Here is a 16,305-nt window from a genome sequence, read left to right as displayed (position 1 = left end):
CAAGTGGTCAAGGAGATGGCAAGAGTGAATATCAACATCTTAGGAATCAGTAAACTAAAATGGACAGGAATGGGTGCATTTAATTTACATGATCATTATACCTACTACTGTGGGCAAGAATCCCTTAGAAGGAATGGAGTAGCCTTCATAGTCAATGAGATCCTGAAACGCAGTACTTGGGTGCAATCTCAAAAATGACAGAATGATCTCGGTTTATTTCCAAGTCAAACCATTTAACATCACAGTAATCCAAGTGTATGCCCCAATCACTGATGTCAAAGAAACTGAACTTGAATGGTTCTATGAAAACCTACAAGACCTTTTAGGACTAACATCAGATGTCTTTTTCAACATACGGGGCTGGAATGCAAAAGTAGGAAGTCAAGAGATACCTGGGATAACAGGAAAGTTTGGCCTTGGGAGTACAAAATGAAGCAGGGCAAAATCTAACAGCATTTTGTCAAGAGAACACACTGGTCATAGCAAACACCCTCTTCCAGCAACTTAAGAGACTACACATGGACATCACCAGATGGTCAGTACTGAAATCAGACTGATTATATTCTTTGCAGCTGAGGATGGAGAAGCTCTATAGTCAGCAAAAACAAGACCTGGAGTTGACTGTGGCTCAGATTATCAGCTCCTTATTGCAAAATTCAGGCTTAAATTGAAGAAAGTAGTGAAAACCACTAGGCCATTCAGGTATAACCTATATCAAATCTCTTATGATTACACAGTGGTGGTGATGAATAGATTCAAGGGATTAGATCTGGTAGACAGAATGCCTGAAGGACTATGGATGGAGGTTTGTAACACTGTACAGGAGGCAGTGACCAAAACCATCCCAAAGAAAAAGAAATGCAAAAAGGCAAAGTGGTTGTCTGAGGAGGCTTTACACATAATGCAGGAAGAAGAGAAGGAAAAAGCAAGGAAGAAAGGGAAAGATACATCCAAACAAATGCTGAGTTCCAGAGTTCCAGAGAGCAGCAAGGAGAGATGAACAGTGCAAAGAAGCTGAGGAAACACTAGAATGGGAAAAACTATAGAATTCTCTCCAAAAAAATTGGATATATCAAGGGAACATTTCATGCAATAAAGCTAGTGGAAGTGATGTAATTCCAGCAGAGCTATTTAAAATCCTAAAATATGATGCAATTAAAGTGTTGCACTCAATATGCCAGCAAATTTGGAAAACAGCAGTGGCCACAGGACTGGAAAAGGTCAATCTTCATCCCAATTTCCAACAAGGGCAGTACTAAAGAATGTTCAAACCACAGGACAACTGCACTCATCTCCCGTGCTAGTTATGTTCAAAATCCTCAAGCTAGGCTTCAGCATTATGTGAACTGAAAACTTCCAGATGTTCAGGCTGGGTTTAGAAAAGGCAGAGGAAGCAGAGATCAAATTGCCGACATTCTCTGGATCATAGAGAAAGCAAGGGAACTCCAGAAAACATATACTTCTGTTTCATTGACTACACTAAGACTTTGACTATGTGGATCATAACAAACTGTGGAAAACTTAAAGAAATGGGGATACCAGACCATCTTACCGCCTCCTGAGAAACCGGTATGCGGGTCAAGAAGCAAAAGTTAGAACCCTGTATGGAAAAACCGACTCATTCAGGATTGAGAAAAGAATACAACAAGGCTGTTTATTATCACCTTGTTTATTTAACTTATATTCAGAGTACATCATACAAAATGCTGGGCTGGAATCAAGATGGCTGGGAGAAATATCAACAACCTCAGATATGGAAGAAAGCAAAGAGGAATCTTGTTGAGGGTGGAGGAGGAAAGTGAAGAAGCCGGCTTAAAACTCAGATCATGGCATCTGGTCCCAACACTTCATGGCAAAGGGGAAAAGGTGGAAGCAATGATAGGTTTCCTCTTCTTGGGATCTAAAATCACTGTGGATGGTTGACTGCACTCATGAAATTTGAAGATGACTACTTCTTCGAAGGAAAGCTATGACAAACCTGGACAGTGTGTTAAAAAGCAAAGACATCACTTTGCCAACGAAGGTTCATATGTTAAAGGCTATGGTCTTTCCAGGAGTCATGTATGAATGTGAGAGCTGGACAATAAAGAAGGCAGAACTCGAAGAATTGATGCTTTCAAACTGTGATGCTGGAGAAGACTCTTGAGAGTCCCTTGGACAATAAGGAGATCAAACTAGTCTTAAAGAAAATCAACCCTGAATATTCTTCCAAGAACTGATGCTGAAGCTGAAGCTCCAATACTTTGGCCACCTCATGCAAAGAGTTGACTCATTGGAAAAGACCCTGATGCTGGAAAATACTGAAGACAGGAGAAGAGAGTGACAGAGCTTGAGAGGATTGCATGGCATCACTGATTCAAAGGACATGAACCTGGGCAAACTCTGGGAGATGGTGAGGGACAGGGAAGCCTGCATGCTACAGTCCATGGGATCGGAAAGAGTCTGACACGACCTGGCAACTGAAGAACAAATTTCATGCAAGGATGAGCAGGATAAATGACACAAACAGTAAGGATCTAACAGAAGCAGATTAAAAAGAGGTGGCAAGAATACACAGAAGAACTATACAAAAAAAGTCTTAATGACCCAGATAACTACGATGGTGTGGTCACTCACCTAGAGCCAGACATCCTGGAGTGTGAAGTCAAGTGTGTCTTAGGAAGCATCACTACAAACAAGGCTAGGAGAGGTGATGCAATTCCAGCTGAGATATTTAAAATCCTAAAAGATAGTGCTGTTACAGTGCTGCACTCAATATGTCAGCAAATTTGTGAAACTCAGCAGTGGCCACAGGACTGGAAAACGTTGAGTTTTCATTCCAACCCCAAAGAAGGGTACTGCCAAAGAATATACAAACTACCGTACAATTGCACTCATTTCACATGCTAGTAAGTTTATGCTCAAAATCCTTCAAGCTAGGCTTCAACAATATGTGAACTGAGAACTTCTAGATGTACAAGCTAACATCCACTGGATCATAGAAAAAGCAAGGGAATTCCAAACAAAACATCTATTCCTGCTTCACAGACTATGCCTTTGACTGTGTAGATCACAACAAACTGTGGAAAATTCTTAAAAGAGATGGGAATACCAGACCACCTTACCTGTCTCCTGAGAAACCTGTAGGCAGGTCAAGAAACAACAGTTAGAACTTTACATGGAACAAATGACTGGTTCAAAATTGGGAAAGGAATATGACAAGGCTAAATATTGTCATCTTGTTTATTTAACTTATAGGCAGAGTATATCATGCAAAATGCTGGGCTAAATGAATCACAAACTGGAATCAAGATTGCCAGGAGAAATATCAACAACCTTAGATATACAGATGATACCACTCTTATGGCAGAAAGTGAAGAGAAACTAAAAAGCCTCTGATGAGGGTGAAAGAGTGAAAACTGGCTTAAAACTCAACATTCAAAAAACTAAGATGATGGGATCCAGTCCCAAATTAAAAAAAAAAAAAGGAAATCTGAGTAGTCCTTTAGAAACTGAATCCATCATTAAAAACTTCTCTAAAGATCATTCTATGCCTAGGTGTTTACTATTTTTTTCCCCAACAAGGAAGGAAATAATTTACATGGAGAAAAGCAGAAGCATGATGAGATGTAAGGAAATCCCTGAGGAAAAACAGAGCAAACATTTGGACCTAATCCACCTCAGTTCCTGCTGACTTTTTATTCTACGTCTGCTACAGAGGCATCCTGAAAGAAACCCTTTATCTCCTAGGTGGCCTGAATCGGTTTCCTGAAAACAATACTCAAGTTCTGAAAAGCTATGTACAGACCTGTTGCAGACTCTCTGGCCAACTCCTCTGCACACGCTGTAGAGCCGCTGTGCTGTTAGTGCAGTAGAGTCCGGGTTCTGGACTCTGATTTGCCTGAGTCAGTCACGGTGACTGTTCTTGTCAGTGACTGGTTCAGAAAATCAGGACACAGGGGCAGGTCAAGAACCTTGCATAGATCAACTCTTACATTCGTACATTAATGAGATGCAAGGAGACACATGCTAAGGCTTGGGAGATTTTCCCACTTAAGGGAGGCAATGGGAAGTATTTTTTTCTGAATGATAGTATGTATGGAATGAGGTCCAGAAATAGACACTCAGTTCCAGTCTGAAAAGAAAGCCAGCAGACATATGAAGGCAGAGTTGAGAAAATTACAGATATACAGAGACGGAGTAACACGAATTAATCAATCCTAAAAGCCCAGATTACCTTTCATTTTCTAGTAAACTAATTTTCTGTTTCGGGAACTTTGAATTGGGTTGTTTTCTTTCTTGCTACGTAGGCTTCTTAAGTAAATATTTTAGAACTATTTAGTTTCATAATGTAATTGTACAAAAGGAGTCACCCCTACATTTATAACGGAGACCAATCTGCATTGTGTCTAAAGAAAGGTACACCTCACATAAGCCATTTGTACTCACTGTCGAGTTCCCACTAGGACATACTGTATTACTAACTGGTACACAACTGAGCAGTGGTGGGGGATATGTGAGAGCAAACCCATTAACAGTATTAAAAGCACAGAGGCACTGTTTGGTATCTGATTAAATTCAGTGCTGTCCTGGGATGGCAACTGTCTGATAAAAACAAGTCAGGATGCTTGTGCTTCAGGATGGCACTAACCTGGAGTATCCTTACAGGGGTCCAGTTATTGTGTATTCATACAGCATCCCTGGCAGCAAAAAGGAACCTTGGACTGAAAGATGACCTTTCCCTTTCAGCACAGGTTACTGGGCACTGAAACTGAATGGTTTCTTAAAAAGAATTTCAGGCAAGACAGACTCATCTCTTATTCAGTTCAGTCACTCAGTCGTGTCCAATTCCTTGCGACCCCATGGACTGCGGCCTCCCTGCCCATCACCAACTCCTGGAGTTCACCCAAACTCATGTCCATTGAGACGGTGATGCGATCCAACCATCTCATCCTCTGTCGTCCCCTTCTCCTCCTGCCCTCAATCCCTCCCAGCATCAGGGTCTTTTCAAATGAGTCAAGCATCAGGGTCTTTTCAAATGAGTCAGCTCTTCCAATCAGGTGGCCAAAGTACTGGAGTTTCAGCTTCAACATCAGTCCTTCCAATGAACACTCAGGACTGATCTCCTTTAGGATGGACTGGTCGGATCCCCTTGCAGTCCAAGGGACTCTCAAGAGTCTTCTCCAACACCACAGTTCAAAAGCATCAATTCTTTGGCACTCAGCTTTCTTTATAGTCCAACTCTCACATCCATACATGACTACTGGAAAAAACATAGCCTTGACTAGACTGACCTTTGTTGGCAAAGTAATGTCTCTGCTTTTTAATATACTGTCTAGGTTGGTCATAACTTTCCTTCCAAGGAGTAAGCGTCTTTTAAGTTCATGGCTGCAGTCACCATGTGCAGTGATTTCGGAGCCCCCCTAAATAGTCAGCCACTTGCTATTAATAGATGTCCTAAGAAAATTACAGAGTAACCTAGGGATTCTCTTGTAGAAAAAATTACATTTTTTAAAGTATGAAGTTCAAGAATATTTAGTTTTAATAAACACATATGAATGGGAGAAGAGGGGAATCAAACAAATGTTTTGCATAGTAAGTGCTGAGTGAATACCCTAAAAGCCATGGTTTGGTCATGTCCCTATTTCACAAGGTGCTTTTTTCCTTCTCCAGAGGAAAATGCGTCTACATGGTGAGATTCATTGGCTACAGGCCAGCAAAACATATTTGAATTATTTAGGAGAGGGAAAAAAACCCCAACAAAACCCTAAGTAAGCTGTACTTTAAGAGGTTAACAATGAAGAGGTGTAGGGGACCCAGATCTCAGGTCAACCCCCCTTTGAAACTCTGGGTCTAAGATTAATGTAGATTACACACACAGAAAATTCCTTTCTTTGAAGATGTGTTTCATTTAACTAGCATGCTTCCTGTCATTAGATAAAAATACCGTCCTAAGACTAACTACCATTACATCTCCAGGTGAGTCACTGTGATCCTGGGCAGAAAGAGAGCAAACTGTTTGGGGCTCTGATGCCAAAGGACATCACCTGCACCCTGCCAGTTTGGGCTGTCACTTAAAGAGACTCACTAAAGGCTTAGTGAGTGACTCGTTCAAGAGTCTATCTATTATCATTGTAAGTCAGCTTGCACGTTCTTTAAGTATCACACATAAAACTAGTACACACCCTTACGTAGCGTTTGACAGACTCTGACGACCATGATCTGCATGGCCATCTTCTGCACTGTAATCTCATTTAGCACAGTGCATATGCACACATCTTCATCCCTCATCCTACACGTTCCCTCTAATATCATTAACAAGACACATTCAGATACGTTCATAAAATGTAAACTACAACCTTTCTGCCAAGTGTGAAAAGATATCCTTGTACTGTGAAATAGATAATTTCTATTATAGGCTGAATCCCACGTTAGCAAGCCTAAGCATCTGTTTAAAATTATTATCTTCAGAACCAAGTACATGTTTTAAAAATATGCTAGGCAGAGCTCAATACGGTAAACTCTTAATTTTCTTAATTTGACAAAAATGGACAGAAGGCAAAATGAAAAAAAATTTATTTCCTCAGTGTTTTATCCACTGTCAATACTGTATCTTTGATGCAATATATTTGCAAAGAAAAAACAACTTCAGCTTTTAGTTTCCATTTTAAACAACTACAGTATTTACAAGCTGTTCAGAATAACACTCAGACACACACGCACACACACGCTCACAGACATACAGAAGTACATATCTCTGGTTTATACTGAATGCTGGTAGAGGCAATGAATACTTCCAGAGCCCATGATCAGAAAAGGGAAACCCATTCTCCTTCCTCCCACCTACTTTCCTGGAATCATTTTCATATTCTTCCTTCCATTTCCTCATGCAGAGCTCATTGCCAGACTTGTATAATGTTAAGGTAATCATTTTTTACAATTTATTTTTAGTTAAATTATAGTAAGCTTTAAAAAAAAAAGCATAAGCAGACACGATTTTCCCATTTCTATTATTTTGGTTGTAGAATCAAGCTTCATATATAAAAAATCTTGTTATACTACAATTACACTAAACCCAAGAGTCATCTGGAGCAGCCATCTCAGTTTTCCACTACTTCTCTGCTTTAAATTTCAAGGTATCGTCCCATTCTGTGCAAATAACCTGCAGGAATTCATCCTTATCACAATCTTAGGTGACCTTTCTTCCTGCTCCACTGAATCATAAATTCTCAGGTACAGAGCTGAGGCACAGGAAAAAAAGGTATAACTCTATATAATAGGTGTGTCTTACAACAGAGCGGTCATGTAACCTTGTGAGGACAATCAGCTCTGGTGCCCCAAAAAATGTTATGCTGCTTCCATAAAACAGTACATAAGGAAGTTCAGCTCACAAATAGAACTTATTTTCTCTAATTCAGAAAGAACACGTGGCTGATAGGCAACAGAGACAAATTCTTATCACACGTGATTCTTGACAAGATGACTTGGGTGAGGTGATTCAAAGCAGAAAATACACCTCTGTTTCAAGCAAAATTAATACTTCAACTCACATACCTATCAGATCTACTTGTATAATAATGAACTTCTTTCCAATCACAGTTCTCACCTAAATAAAAGAAAAAGCCTAGGTATATATCAACCAGATTTTTTTTTTTTTAAATAAGAGAAGTGAAGAAAAGAGAGGCTAGTTTTTTAATACCTTATTAAAAAAAACTATACATATCCAACATAATATTAATGTTTATGCTGCACAAATACATCATGTCTAATTTTCCTCTTTTTCCAGATTAATAAAACTCAACTTCCACGTGGACCAAAACAAAATTCAAAGTTATGGGTTCCAACTATCATCTTCTTCAACGACACTGTTCTCTTCATTTATTTTGGAATTAAAGGAAAAACCTCTAGAACAACAACGGATGTTTTACACCTCATCTGAACAAGGTATGCTAACAAAAGTCAAAAATTGACTGGGTCTGTGTCCAAGCAAAGTAATTTTATGTGATTATAATGTACTACAGAAAAGAACAAGAAGGAATACTGAGAAATTAAAAAAAAAAAAGGGGGTGAGGTTTTGTCCATATTCATGAAAAAGTGATGAAAATAAACACAAAAGTAATTCACATTGTGGGCAGCAACTTATAATTTTGTAGCTAGTAAACAAATTCAAATAATTCTCATGCAACACTATTGCTATCTTTTTCTCAAGTCATATATTTACGAAGAAAGATTTTTGCGAGTTAACTAAGATAAAATGGTAATTTTAGCCTTGGGGCAAATCATAAGTTTAAAAGGCTCAGCTCTGGATGAACATGACTCAGTGCAGCGATCGACCACATGAAGAATTCCTAAGCAGGGCCCCAGGGCTGCTGCTCAGAGGCAAAGCAGAATTCATTAAGGCTAAGCTACCCTTGCTTAAATGTGAGGCTGGTTTTTTATATTTTGATATGAGATGGAAAAGTAAACCAACCCAGGAAGAAAAATACATCTTTTTAATGAGCTGACGTTAAAGCTTATATTTTCACTGCCTGACATCTGGTACACAGAGTAATTTTCCATATTTTGCTCAAGAGAGAAATCTTGTCTGACTAATTCTATTTCAAGGATTAGTGGAAGTATCTCAGATATACTTGAAATATTAAGAAAAATACTTCAAATATAATGGAAGTTAATCTCCCAGTAATGGAAACTCAAAGAAGGCAAAACACTGATGAAGTCTATTCACTAATTTCCTGAAAGGTAATTAATCTCTTATCATCTTAAAAATATAGAGCCTCACCACCTACACTCTCAGACCGCTTAAATATCAACATATTAATCTAGACTTCTGGAAAAATTATAGTTCTTTAGAAAAAAGTCAACATATAAAATTTTATCAAGTATTGAAAAATGGTGTAAAAAGAGGGCTTACACCAAGTTATAAACTGGAAGATTAACCAAAACTTGAGTTATAAAATGATTTTTACCACTAAATAAGAGTAATCAAAAAAAAAAAAGCTAACCATTGATAACTTACTCCAGAACTCTAAATAAAAATCAAACAAGAAAAAAACTCAGAAAGCTATCAATAAAACTATTTAAAACAATGAAAAAGGTTGTAAGTGTTTTAATTACATATCTTTACTTTCAAATTAAGGAACTCTCAAAGTTTTGGCAACTGTGAACTAAAGATGCCAATGAGTGTGTACTGGAGTCTCAGATGTCGATACTAATGAAAAACGCTGTGCAGGAAATCTAAATGAATAGCTCACTACCCTCTAAGGGCGCATGGGACAGGGTTAAATAAGACATGTATAATCAATTTAATTACTGAAAGTGTGTATATTTCTCTATTATAGTTTAGGTCAAAGTATTCAGACATGAATCCTTCCTTAAATTATTAATACTTCCCCAAATGCAATTATTAGAAAAGTATTATGATTTTAAAAAGACTATAAGTTTTAGACTTAAAAAATAAGAACAGGGCTCCTTTTAGGATTCCTAATTAATACAAGTACTTAAAGATAACAAAATTCAATTTGTTTTGAGAAACAGGGTACCTTTGTATAAAGGTTTAATAAATTATTTGACGAAAAGTTTTTCAACAATAAGTTTTGCAGTGTGTGAAGTCTGGAAACATCAACACGAGGCACACTGGCTCCTGAATAACCACAAAAATTTTAAACTGGAAAAAGGAAAAAAAAAAGGTTTTGGAGTGAAAATGCAATCAGATGGTACATATTAGCTGTTTACTTTCTTAGTTTTCATTCCTTCTACTGAAGTGTCATACTGTACTGCAAGATCTACACTAGAACTACCAAGATCTCCTTCCGTCTCAGAAAGATAACTTCAAACCCACACTGCTCAACAGAGTAGCCACTAAGCACACGTGGCCAGCAAGTACCTGAAATATGGCCAGTTCCAATGCTGAAGTTGGAATACTCTGGATATAACAGATTAAATAAAATGTATGACTGAAATTAACTTCACCTGCTTCTTTTTACTTTTCATTCACAGGGGCAGGAAGATGGCTGCTCCTAAATGCTCACATGTACAGTCTTCTTTGGAGTGTCACACAAAATGTGAAAAAATTTCTGAAGGATTTAAAAAGTGCCATATGTTGAAATCTAAACTGCAGTTCCCACCCAGACCAACTGTAAATTTGAGTTATATATTTCCCTGAATACATACATTAAAAAAAAAAACAATAAAATTTAAGTTATGAGACAACATATGAGTTAAGTCAATTTCATCACAGATATAAATATTCCAAATTACAGCTATACACTATAAATCACTGGAAATAAAATTCAAGTCACAGAACAAGGAGAGGAGGAAAAGAAAAGGCAAAGTTATTAAAGGGGGATATAACGATAAGAATGGCACCATTTGGATAATTGTTTGAAAAAACTTTACTTGACTGACTGAACTGCATGTGAATGACTTTAAGATCTAAGAACCCTTAAAAGGCAATCAATCCTTTCTTTAAATTCCTGGACGTTTCATCTTCTTCTTTGAAAAGCAAAAGCATTTTTCTTCCCAGAACTGACCCCAGCAGAACTTGCTCAGGTGGGAGAAGCAGGGCGGCCGGGGTGCTCCTGGTGCTGGAGCCCATCTGAAGTGTGGACACGGAAGCTGGCAGGAGTGTTCACAGGACCAAGTCACTGACTACTGGCTTTGGGAAACACCAGCGATGAAGCCACGTGTATCTTGAGATGGAGTATTCACTTGAAAGGAAACAACTGGTGGACTGGCATGAAGTACAGACTACTAAAGAAGAGTGAGCAGCACTGTTCCTGCTACGTATGTTTATCAGGAAAGGGATGGGGTTTATCCCAAAGGCAATTTAAATAATGTTATTTTATTTTTATATATAAATAAATGTTCTGAGAAATCTCAGACTTTAGTGCATTGTAAAAAATTAGTGCAGTTTTTTTCATTAAAGTTTTTAGCGCTCAAGGAATAAGATAAATCTATGTCTGTTCATAGTCTCTTTCACTGTACATTAAACTTTTATACTGCTATGTGTCAAACTGAAGGTTTCTACACTTGTTTTTAAAAATCAAGGTAAATGGATTTCATGTTTTATGACAAAACATGACAATTATTTTTGGCAAAGAAATTAGAAAAATATGAGATTGTAGTTTAGAAATCAAGAATTTGTTGATTTAAAGCATAGGCAATGCATAGGAAAAAACTTTTAAGGATGTATTTTAACAGAACTTTATCCTTCATGCAAAATGTTTTCTCAGCAGCTAACTTAAAAAAATATTTCAGCTTTATTTGGGGATGGAGACAGTGATGGGAGTCAGGGCGAAGGAGAGGTGCTTAACCTAGCCCACTCTATGTTCAAGTCTCTCCTCCAGGATCAAAGTGATAACTGCAGGCATCTTCTGCTCTCTCCTCTTTTTTTTTTTTCCCCCAATATCTTGGAATTTTGAGGAAAAAGAAATGAAGTTATAAAACACTGGCTCACACTTCAGCCCCAAGTTCTAGTACCCCAGTTTCAATGACAGTCACATATTTATCTTCAATCTGGACCAGAAGTACTGTTTTGTCGATGTGGGATCTAGTACCTGGATCTCTGCTGCAAGGCACCCATCGGTGAATCACCTGATGATTTAGAGCAAAACAAGCAGTTAGTGGCAGAGACCTTGAATACACTCACAGACTCTACCCTTACAATTAGAGGCAGTAATTCAGTTTGATAACTAAGCATAAGTACATAAACCAGCTAAAAACATGCATACAGGCTACAAAAAGTCAGGGCACCAGCTTCAGAAGAACTTACATGGCCTTCCATGCCCTCCTGAGGACTCCAGTCCTTCCAGCTGTTCCTCCCAGCTTTTAACCGAATACCCTCATCAGGCCACTGCAGCTCTTTCCTTTTTGACAGGTTGATCCCATCCAGAATTTGACCAGGATCCACAATCTACATTGTAAATAAATATGAATCATTTCCAATTCATTATTTCCTTGAAGATGAATAATTACATAGTTCCAAACAAAATTTCTTTCACAGTACTCTTTTTGTCCACATTCTCCACTGCCGATAATGTAATAAAAAACACCCTAAACAGCCATGTGAGTTCCTTTTAGCCTCCCGGGAGACCTTACTGCCATGGCCACATAACCATGGCTGAAGAGGGAACAAATATCACCAGTGAAAAACTGCTTGCTTTCAGTTTTTACATTGGCAGAAACTTTTTTTGCAACATTCACAAATGTTCTTCCTTCAGACTAAGTAGTATAAGGTGTGTTTTCACAGGAGTCCTTCACTCAAAACACAAGAAATCAAAACCAGGAAGGAGAAACAGTGGAAGAAGAACGCTGGGCTTACTCACTTGGACTCTGTAAATCACCTCCCCCTTTTTGGCATGGGAGTTATTGGCAGGGCTTGAGGTGCTGCCGGGCTGCACGTCAGCGGCACAGCTCTGGCCGCCGTCTGTCCCGAGAAAGCCCACGAGGGTGTGATGCTTGCAGGCGGGGATGCTTTGGCTGGAGCTGCTGGAGGAAGGCAAGCCGTGCGGCACACAGGCTGGGCCACTCTGACTGGAGGGTTCCATCTGGTTCACCATAGAGAGGCGGGACTGGATGGATGACGGCAAGTTGCGAAGCGATATCTGGCTGGTGGAGGAGCGCCGACAAGGCACAAATCCCGTGGTGGACATCCGGAGAGATGAGTGTCGGCTGCTGTAGCAGTAAGAGGACTGGCTGGCTACGGAGGCCCGGGCGGGGGACTGCCGGACCAGGCCGGACTGCACGGACTGAGAGCTGTGGCTGGTGCCTGGGGAGGGAGAGACGGCAGCGCTCATTCTGAGTGGACTGATGCAAGCACGGTTGCTTCTTTTGTAGTTTCTAGGACTTTCTCCCTTAAGCCTCTCACCATAAATTAGCTGATCAATTTACTGAATTTAACATTTATACCTGAAAATTTTAAAGTTATCGAAAAGAAATAAATATCTGAGATCTTTTTTCTCATGTGGTTCGTATAATTTTCATTTGCTGAAGCTTTTTAAAATCCAAATTCTGGGCCATATGAAAAACACAATTAGGTAATCTACAGGAAATAGCGGGATTTAGGGTTGAGATAAATCCTAAAATTTCTTTCACTCAAATATTTCAGAATAACACGAGTACTTCTTTAATACATCAGAGATGAAATAGTTCATGGAAATGAGACAGTGAGAAATATTTATTAAGGATCTATTATGTGGTAAGCTCCATAACTACTATTTCTCAAAGTCGAGTATTAATGCCCTTTCCATCTACTGCAGTGACAAGTTATACTACCCACAGAAGAGCAGAGAGGTATCACTGCAGTACGCACGTGTATCAGGGATCACTACTGAATATGACCGATGATACTGAATAGCAGGTTCTTCTGTGTCCTTTTTTCTAATGGCTTGACAGAATTCTTCAGATTTGTGAAGAGTGATGTGAAGATTATTAGAAAATTAGTGTTAATTATACTGAAAAATAATTACATGTGCTTTTTATCTGAAAATTAAAAAGAGCTAATCAATGTTAAGAGTAGAAGGTACATTTAAAGTAGCACACTGGCGGTTCTAGGTTTTCACTCAGAAGGTAAAGAAGAACAAACAAAATGTTGATCACACACCTATTTAGAGTCTCAACAATTTCAGTGCTGTTACCTTTCTTTAAATTGAAGTAAATGGTTTAAAATTTAATCTGATCCATGTTCAACAGTGGGGAAAAGGACAGTGCTGATAACCAACCAGCCATCTGGGAATGGATGTAATCTGGCTTGCATACCAGGTAGGATTATGGCTCTCACATAAAAGGCAAATTAGTAAAAGAATACCTTCCTTTGGGATAAGGAAAATTTTCTTAAATAGGATACAAAAAGTGTTAATCATAAAGGGAAAGATTAGTAAATTGCTCTATACAAAAATTAAGAACTTCTCATTAAAAAAAGACAAGCCCACTCTTCACAGGAAGAGGAGACAGAACCAAGATACAGAATGGGAAGAGCTATCTTTGGTACAGAAAACTGACAAAAAGCTCAATCGAGAATATACAAATATAAACAGGAAAAAGATACGGACTTTCCTAGTGGTCCAGTGCTTAAGAATCCTCCTACCAGTGCAGGGGACAAGGGTTTGATCCCTGGTCAAGGAAGATCACACATGCCCTGGAACAACTAAGCCCCGAGTCACAACTATGGAGCCCACACACCCTAGAGCTCTGCTCTGCAACAAGAGAAGCCACAGCAACGCAAAGCTGGTGCACTGCACCTGGAGAGCAGCTACCACTTGCCACGACTAGAGAAAGCTCACATGGAGCAACGAAGATCTAGCGCAGACAAAAATAATTTAAAAAATCTTAAATAAGAAAAAAATAACCAAATAGAAAAAAGGGCAAGAGACTTAATGTGACTTCAGAAAGAAGAGATTATAAACTCAAAAGTTTCCAACCACAAGTATTACAGCAAAGCAAATTAAAACAATGGAGCTAAAGACCACCCCCCTTCTCCTGTCTCTCCGAGAGAGCAGGGAGCAGAGCTGGGAACAATGATACTTAAAGCTGGACATTCCTATGTATGACTGGTCAGAGTACCAACTGGTTTAAAAAAGGAAGTCTAGAAAGAATTTTGGCATTTTATATTATGAGTCTTAAATATCTTCATAAACTTTGATTTGATTTCATTTTTCAAGTTTTCAGCCCAAGAAAAGAATAAGAGATTATAATATAAAGATTTATATACAAAGTTATAATACTCAGAAGAAATCAAATCATTGTTCAATAGGAGAGAAGTTACATAAATTATATTAGTTATATATGATTAGCCTTTAAAAATGGTACTTCCAAAGAAAGGCTATTTTTAAGTATTATGTATTTATATACATAAAATGATTAATATAGACAGGTAGGATAATGGCCCACTGGGAATCAAACAAAACATTCTGTTTACATATTTCCGAGTAGGAAATGTGTCATCCTCTTTATACACACATACCACCTAAACCCCACAGCTGAGGGACTGACATCCCACACATAATTTTGGTTCAGATTACCTAGGGTTGGAGGGTAGGATGTGACAGGCGGATGAAGTCCTGCTCCGGGTGCCTGGCCTGGGTTTCCAGTGCTTCCTTGGGATGCACTGCTGTGGGGATCGTTGGCAGTTGTCGCACTGTTACTGGTGCTGGAGGGTCCACCTCCAGTATCAGAATCTTCGATATTGCCACCGCTGTTACATCCGGCTCCACAACCTTTCCTTAACCTAGGAACAAATACCAGGGTAGGAGGCACTATCCCGAGATCACTTCAAGATAGGTATTTCTTCCTTTTTCTAGCCATTCTAAACATTTAATGCTACTGATGTTCACCTCTGAAAGTCTTCATGGAGCAATCAACATCAGGAAGCAAAAAACTCTTTTATGTTTTCATATTGCCCTCTTAAATTCACTGACTCCATTCTTAACTGACCAGTTTTATATACTCTATCACCTTTCCTACACCATAATGAAGAACTGCACCTAACAATTTGTTCCATTAAGATCTCAGCTGGAAATAGAATTCTTGCCACTGTATACAACCCACGAAAACATAATTGATTTAAATTAAATCTAATTTATGCTGTAGCAAACTGAAGAGAGCTGCTGTAATAATTTTTCTTCTTCTTTTTTAAAGTGTAAAGTTTAAACTGTTTCAGTTTGGCACTGAAAATCCTGCACCCCATTAAACCACTCAGTCCTGAGCAAACAAGGCAATTTCAACACAACACCTATTTTTTAAGACAAAACTTCTTTGAACACTATCCTGGTTTGTGTTCTTTCTCCTGTTTGAATAGGGGTTGATGTTAAAATGGTGAAATTTTACTTTAATGCTGGAAGAATTTTAAAGCACCTGTTTTAGAGTTAATTGCTCTAATCCCATTTTTAAGTTCTGATACTTAAAGATCTGAACAACCCTTGATCTGCAATTTTTCTTTACCACCCATCATAATTTACTAGACAAAAGGCAGAGGAAATAATTCATGTGCATACTTGACAACATTATAGATTTGAGACTTGAGTGCTACTTGTTCAAATGGCAGCAGTTATCTCTGCATTGCACGAGGAGGAGCTTCAACATGGATAGCGTGCTCCCCCTACTGCTCAAACGGAACTCAAAAAGAATGAAATCAACTTGCCCAAGTTTCTTTGCTTTTTCTCTAGTTTGCCCTGTTTGTTGACCCACACATTCTAATAGCAACAATATGCTGCAACAGAGTTTAAAAAAATTAAAGAGAGGGCATTATTCAAGATTCTATTAAATGCTAGAGCAGTGGCTCCTGACCAGAGTTGTGCATTAGATTTATCTAATAAGAGTTTAAAGATACAC

At 38.6% G+C, this 16,305-nt stretch overlaps 1 protein-coding gene across 6 annotated transcripts in view; it reads right to left on the bottom strand.

The window, feature by feature from the left end:
- Positions 1-6,537: 6,537 nt before the first annotated feature.
- The window catches only part of PCNX1 (pecanex 1), a 184,376-nt gene continuing 174,608 nt past the window's right edge, over positions 6,538-16,305 (bottom strand). For all 6 annotated transcript variants that reach the window (XM_027552305.1, XM_027552307.1, XM_027552306.1 and 3 more), the window contains 4 exons: positions 14,997-15,202; positions 12,303-12,745; positions 11,750-11,890; positions 6,538-11,571 (listed from right to left, as the gene is read on the bottom strand). In XM_027552305.1, coding sequence (XP_027408106.1) covers positions 11,431-11,571; positions 11,750-11,890; positions 12,303-12,745; positions 14,997-15,202 — 931 coding nt within the window. In that variant the 3' untranslated portion in view covers positions 6,538-11,430. The remainder of the gene's footprint in view (positions 11,572-11,749; positions 11,891-12,302; positions 12,746-14,996; positions 15,203-16,305) is intronic.

This window comes from Bos indicus x Bos taurus, chromosome 10, assembly GCF_003369695.1.
Source record: "Bos indicus x Bos taurus breed Angus x Brahman F1 hybrid chromosome 10, Bos_hybrid_MaternalHap_v2.0, whole genome shotgun sequence".
Lineage (NCBI taxonomy): Eukaryota > Metazoa > Chordata > Mammalia > Artiodactyla > Bovidae > Bos > Bos indicus x Bos taurus.
The sequence above is the reverse complement of the archived record's forward strand: the minus strand, read 5'-3'. Positions and strand labels throughout refer to the sequence as shown.